We start from the raw sequence: 7061 nt of genomic DNA, 5'->3' as shown, positions 1-7061 counted from the left end.
CCTAATTTTGTATATATAAAAACCTACTCTCTTGTTCTGATTCTACAACCAATTCCCAAATCCTTGTCAAATATGATGATTATAGTTTGAATATTATTTGGCTTTTTCTTTTCTTTGCAAGATACATTTGACATGTCTCCCCACAAGAAATTCCATATCCTCATGATATAATGGAAAAATGCTCTTTCGTTGACATTGGGTTCTTTGCTGTAATGGTGTAATTTTGCCTCCGTGATGGATATTTCTTTGGGGATTTCTTGGGTTATGGGATGATGTTTACAACTACGAGAGTAATATTGTTCTATGGAAACCCAACTACTTCTGAAACTAAGATACTACCTCAATCCAATCTTTCACATCCTCCCCCTCCTCCTGAACCTTTTTCATTGGAAATTGTAGAATTTGGATTTGACTCCAGAACATGTGATTACAAAGTACTCAGGATTTTTGAGTATTTTACTCTTGATAACCAACGTGATTACCTGGCGGAGATCTATAGTCTGAGGGATGATACTTGGAGAAAACTTGATGTCTCTCTGAATTCTTGGGTGTTGCCTAGTTATAAGTTCCAAAATGGCGACTCTGATTATAATTATGATCATAGAGCTCATACGGGTGCAATGGTACATTTCATATGGTGCGCAAAAGAGAGAGACCATAGTCGAGATTTAATTGTTTCTTTCGACTTGAGCAATGAGGTTATCAAAACAACTGCTCTACCAGATGCTTTCAGTTCTCGCTATTTTTGGCGGACAATTCTTTGCTTGAATGAGCATGTTGCTTTGTCTCTGTCTACTAATCATCATGTGGAGTTTGGGTATTGCTTGAATATGGAGTTGAAGAGTCTTGGACTAAATGATTTACTGTAGCACACCCAGAAATATTGAGGATGGCCCTGCCATTTGGATTTCAAGGAAGGGCGAGCTATTTTTTCTCATCGTGGAATGAACACTTGCTCGTATGGAACCCTCCTGAAGAAACAATTAGCCCTGTTCTTTAGAAGGAGCAGTATATGCAAGCAATTGCTTGCAGGCTGTCCCTTACATGGAGTCCCATACTTCATTGAAGGGTTGCAAACAAATTAGAAGATGAAGCAAAATTCGGAGATGCAGCTCAATGTTGAAGCTCTTAATTTCATCAGAGCTCTGTGCTTCTTCTCATCAATTACAACTGATATAAGTTATAATACTTTTATTAATATGTTGCTTATGTATTCAGTTCATGTTGTGTTTGATACAATTGGTAGAACTGAAATCAGTTAATAAAGGACATTTTCTTCTTTCTGGACTCTTAAGAAAATCTTTTTGGACTCTTAAGTGAAAATCATCTAATTCTAAAAAGATAGAAATTGTCCAATTGAATCTTTTAATACTTTTTGTTTATCGTATTTGACTTTACTTATTTTTCTCTTAATTTGATAGAATTAAGCATGTTGCACTCACTAAACCTTTAATCAAATCAACTTAAATTCTCTTATATTGGACACTAAAATAAGAGTATAGACAATTTTTCAAGATATCACTATGTTATCAACTTTAATCCATTTTTAAAATTCAGGTGGCTCTTCTTTAGATGATACGCTCTTCATTAATAAATCCTAACTTATTTTTATATATGCAAGGCAATCAAAATAGATCTAAGCACTTACATAATTTATACTTAAAAGATGTAAACTTTGGAAAAGTTATTTTCTCTATAAACCCATTACTAATTTCAGCCATATCCTAAATTAAGAATCTACCTTAGTTTAAATATTAGATAGTAAGTGTTGGCACTGATCGTTAGGTAGTAATTGATTTATTGTATGTATCATATTTTTTATATAATCTTTTTAAAAATTGATATTATTCCCGACAATAACTCGAACAAAATCATTTTTTTTTAAAATTTTCTGCATCATTGTCACTAGAAGATTGATGGATGATTTTTCTGATCACTTGGGAATATCAATAATGGCTGTTGTTGTTGTATTCACTGTATATGTGATCTCTCTCTCTCTTGTTTAAATACATCGTTTTTTTAAAAAAAAAATTTTGAGATCCTTAAATCACATAATGATTTTTCTTATACGTAAAATTAGTAGACGTTGCTCTGAGGAGCAGGTCTGTGATCATTTGAACTCTAAATCAGCAAGGATTTTTTAATAAAACTCAAAGTAGAATGGTCCCTTTAGATCTTTTGACTTTCTGTAAACTTCGCTTTGTATTTGCTTTTTCTCATGCTATATAGCAGCAGGATTGCCTGGCTATTGCTAGAGCATGCACTATTTTCCAATGAGATTTTATTTGCCTGTTCATGTGACAGCTGTCCAGATCTTCCCTGATACTGGGATGGAATTTTATTAGATCCAGAATAGGGCTGTTGTTACATTGGTGTATCAGCTTAAGTTCACTGCGAACCAATCACATCTTCACCTCAGTACATTCAGCCCAATAAAGATAGAGGAAAAGAGATTCTTAGGGGTTGGGTACAGTGCTCCTTAAGAGGAAAGCCTTTGTAAATTTCCTTTACAGAAATTAGAGCATAATTTAAATGGGTGGTCAGCAGTGGGATTGGCTAAAAATTTCCATATCTAGCTGTGTGTAATATCCGGCTAGAGTCCGGCATCGAAATTCTACTTTCCGATGGAGTTTCGGATGTCGGAAGGCTCTAGAAGGGTGAGAGTGATGGTTTTTCTAATATGTTTTGGTATGTTTTATAGTGTTAATGCATAAGGAAATGAGTTTTGTGAATGAAATGAACCAAGGCAGAAAAGCCAGGTTCGGCCGCCGAAGTTGAGGTTCGGCCGCCGAACATGCATGGCTTTCGGTTTCACGTGTGGCCGCCGAAGGTGGTCTGGCCAGCCACCTATAAATGGCCCTCAGTCGGTTGAAGCGGTAAGAGCACCGTTTCTTTTGTCTTCTGAGGTGAGACCCTGTCCTTTGTGTGTGTTCTGTCATGTTTTTATTCAATCTTGCAAAGATTTGATTAGTTTTGATGGTATTTTGAAGGTTTTAAGCTAAAAACTCAAAGTTGTGAAGTTTGGAGAGTTTGAAGGAGAGTTGCTCCAAAACTCCACGTGAGGATCGTTCATCTTCTTGGTTTCAAGAGGTAAGTGAAGATCCTGAGCTTGTTTTTATGTTTTTTGAAGGTTTTATGGGGTTTGTGGAGAGAGTTGCATGAATAGGGTAAAAAAGAGAGGTTTTGATGATTTTGTGCATAAAGCTTGTTTCTGTGTTGTTTGTGTTGTGTGTTTGGGGTTTTTAGCTAGTTTTTGACCCCTTTGAGCATATACATGAGTGTATGCAAGTGGAGGATAGAGGAGGTTGCGTGTGAGAGGAGTTTTGGGCATTTGGCGAGAGGCAGGGCAAGTTTCTGCCCTGCTGATGAACTCAGGTTCGGCAGCCGAAAGAACATTCAGCCGCCGAACCTCTGAGGTAGTGAGAGGAGGTGGCTTCGGCTGCCCAAACTTGCCCCCGAGCTTTTGGACTTTCGGCTCTGGAGGGAAGTTCGGCCGCCGAAGGTGCCACCGAAAGTTAGAGACTTTCGTCTCTGGAGTGCCTTTCAGCCTCCGAAACTTGCCCCCGAAAGGGTTCGGCAGCCGAAAGTGGAAGTTCGGCCGCCGAAGGTGCTTGAGTTTCGTCTCTGGAGAGGACTTTCGGCCGCCGAACCTGCCGCCGAAAGTGTCCTGTCTAGCTTTCATTTGCATGCTTTGCATGGATATTAGCGTGAGTTTAAGGGGATTCTTGGGGAGTTTCATAGAGTTGTTCATAAGCTAGTTTGGTCCCTCATTTGAGTCAATCTGTATAGGTACAGACCAGAGGAACCAGAGAGAGCAGCAGTGAGTACTGCTCCAGAGTGTTCAGAGCCTGCAGAGTTAGTCAGTCCAGATAGCCAGAGGTGAGTGGAACTAAACTGAATACTTTTAATTGAGATATAAACTGCTTTCAGCATAGTTCATGCATCATGAGTATACAGCAGGTTGTTTGCATTAGCGTACACGAATATGTTGCATTGCATAGTTATTTGATGATGTGAGTGAATGCTGAATGATCCAATAGTCTCAGACAGGAAGTCCAGGAGCCTTTGACTACGCCCTGGCAGTTATAGTAAAGACCAGGAGCCTTTGACTACGCCCTGGCAATGGTAAGTACAGAGGTGTTATATACACATATACATATATGACAGGAAGACTAGGTGCTCGATTCTACGCCCTGACACAGAGTTACTGGGACTATGTGGTGACAGGTTTACTCTTGATGTGATTTGTCTGTATTATGACGCATTCCATGAGATCATATTTTAATGAGATGTTTTCCTGTTCTACTCACTGGGCTATAGAGCTCATCCCACTCCCTTAACCCCAGTTTTGCAGGTTCAGTGTACAGTATAGAAAGGAGAGCAGCAGAATGCCAAAAGAGTAAAGAGTAAAGAGACTTGTAATAGCTTAGAGTGGACATGTAATATGAAAAAGATGTAATAGTTGTGTATACAGGTAGAGATGTGCTTGACTTAGTGATGTTGTTCATAACATGATCTGTATATGTATATCTGTTTTACTGTATGTGAAAAACCAGGCTTAACAGGTATGAGTTAGCCCAGCTAGAGCAAGCTCTAGTCAGGGGTACAGAGTACAGAGTACAGAGTACAGAGATAGTGCATGCACAGGTTAAGCCTTGGTTCAGAGCAAAGAGGTTTTATTTCCACAGAAAATATATGATCATGTATGAGTTTTACAGGTACACAGAGAGTATAGCAGGCTTGCTACGAGTTTTGGCGGCCTTAAGCCGACCTGAATCCTAGCGCCGTTGACGGTCCATTTTGGAGTCGTTACACTGTGTACATGAACATGGAAGTTATTGAACTAATTGTTATGATCTGTGAGTGGTGTTAGAGGAAGAGTATTGTTTGCAGGAGTTAGCCCAAGTGTTGAAGCGTGCTTCTGAGATGGGTGAACCTTTTAGGGGATGAGATCATTATTTGCCTAAACCTTAGCAACACTCTCTTTAAATATTTTAAGCATGGGACCAATTTTATGGTCAACCATGGTAGTCTTTTTTTCCCAGTTAGAGGCTCTTCTGATTGGTGTGCTTTTTGAGCTGTGGATATTTGTAATGCATTTTGCAACTATTACTTTCTTCAGTTATTGGCATGCATGATATGGCTGCATATATTCTCACCAAAAGAAAGAAGGCTAATGGAAAATAACTGCCTTTAACTATCTCAACAGTATAACTGCCTTCAACAGCTTTTCCCTCCAAAATACAACACTTATCCAGCTCTATTCCTATACCTCTTCTTCTTATACGTGACATACAACACTTATCCAGCTCTATTCCTATACCTCTTCTTCTTATACGTGACAGTCTGCTGAAAAGTTTCAAACATGTCCTCAGTGTGTTTATTTTTTATGCAGGCTAGGGCCGCTAGGCTGGTGGTGGAATTTTAAATATGCTAGGATTGTTTTGCATATGGAATTTTAAAGATAGTGTTGAGTTTCAATTAAATTGAACTCCAACATGTATGATGTCTCAGGATTTAGTTCTTCTCCTCCTAACCTCTGGACGAGATCCTGGCATAATTCCCCGCAATGCACATCCTCCAGAACCAGAAGGCTTTGATGGAACTGCAGATGTTGGTCCTGGACAAACTCCACAGTTACGTTTGCCACGCATTAAGGAGGTAGAGGTCAATGGAGCAGTTGTGAAGATCAAGTATTGTGATACTTGCATGCTTTACAGACCTCCTCGCTGTTCACACTGTTCAATATGCAATAACTGCGTAGAACGATTTGACCATCACTGTCCTTGGGTTGGACAATGTATTGGGCTGGTAAGTGATCCCTTGTTTAGAGTTGTTTACTATTGCCAAGCTGATCAATTGTTAGTGACTAGTACTAAATAATATTATCCTCTGAGTGTGAGGTATTAATTTGTGTTGTGTCTTTTCTTCTCTTCTTTTTCATCATTCCTGATGAATTTCACTCTTTTCTGTTCCAAACAGAAGATGATAATTGCATGGACACAAGCTTTGATTGATTTGGTCTCAAATATTATCCACATCGTGTGACCAATAGATGTTTAAAAACTGGATCAATATTAATATATTATATGAGACTTTGTTCACATATTATCAGAAACATGTTTCTGGTATGGGGTTGACAATTGTTGCAGTAAATTTGATCGTCACCCAATATCTTTCCTTGTTAATTTGTGGATAATGTGTCTAAAGGAAAATTTTCTGATGCAGAGAAATTATCGATTCTTCTTCATGTTTGTCTTCTCAACAACCCTTCTTTGTATATATGTTTTTGTGTTCTGCTGGGTCTACATTAGGAGGATCATGTCTTCTGAGCACACATCAATTTTGAAAGCTAATAGTTTAAATTTACATAGTATTTGGTTGAATTCTATGATTAATATAATTAATATAATAATAAATCTACATATTTTTATTTACATAGTATTTGGTTGAATTCTATGGTTAATATAATTAATATAATAATAATAATTATTATTATTATTAAAAAATGAAATTATTATTTTATTAATAGTCCAAATTAATAACAATGAAAATTATTATCAAGCTGTTAAATTTTATTAATTTTTATTTTATTTTTAAATTAAATAATTAAAATGATTATATATGTTATAAAATTAAATTATTTAATTATTATATCAAATAAATGTTAAACTAAAATAACGCTACTTGATAAAAAAGAAAGATCAAACTGCAATTCCGTTGGGATCAATCAAATCCGGCGGTGGAGAAACGGTAAGAATGATCTTCTCATTGTAGTGGGGAGTTCTAACACGATAAATGGAGGTATCTAGATATTTTTCAGAAAAGAAGTTGGTAAGGGAAAAAGGACTTTAAATTTGCAATATCAAGAAGATTGGGGCAACTATTAAAGAACAGAAGACGTATCTCAAAGAAATTTTACAGAAGAAAATAGAAATAAAGTATAGAGCGCAAAGCGAGAGGAAGAGTCTAGAGAGTTTGAATTTTAAAAAAGTAAAGGCAGAAAAATGACGTTTTGACAGAAGCCTCTCTAAGGTTGGTAAGGGAAGCAGTGGTGATAC

The 7061-nt window shown here is 37.2% G+C and overlaps 1 protein-coding gene across 1 annotated transcript; it reads left to right on the top strand.

Moving 5' to 3' along the window:
• The first annotated feature begins 269 nt into the window (after positions 1 to 269).
• LOC122723468 (F-box/kelch-repeat protein At3g06240-like) lies at positions 270 to 869 on the top strand. Its single transcript, XM_043955620.1, has one exon. The coding sequence runs from the start codon at positions 270 to 272 to the stop codon at positions 867 to 869; it is 600 nt and encodes a 199-aa protein (XP_043811555.1).
• Positions 870 to 7061: the final 6192 nt, after the last annotated feature.

The sequence above is a fragment of the Manihot esculenta genome, chromosome 4 (genome assembly GCF_001659605.2).
Source record: "Manihot esculenta cultivar AM560-2 chromosome 4, M.esculenta_v8, whole genome shotgun sequence".
In the NCBI taxonomy this organism is placed as follows: domain Eukaryota; kingdom Viridiplantae; phylum Streptophyta; class Magnoliopsida; order Malpighiales; family Euphorbiaceae; genus Manihot; species Manihot esculenta.
This window is presented reverse-complemented; position numbering and strand designations above follow the sequence as displayed.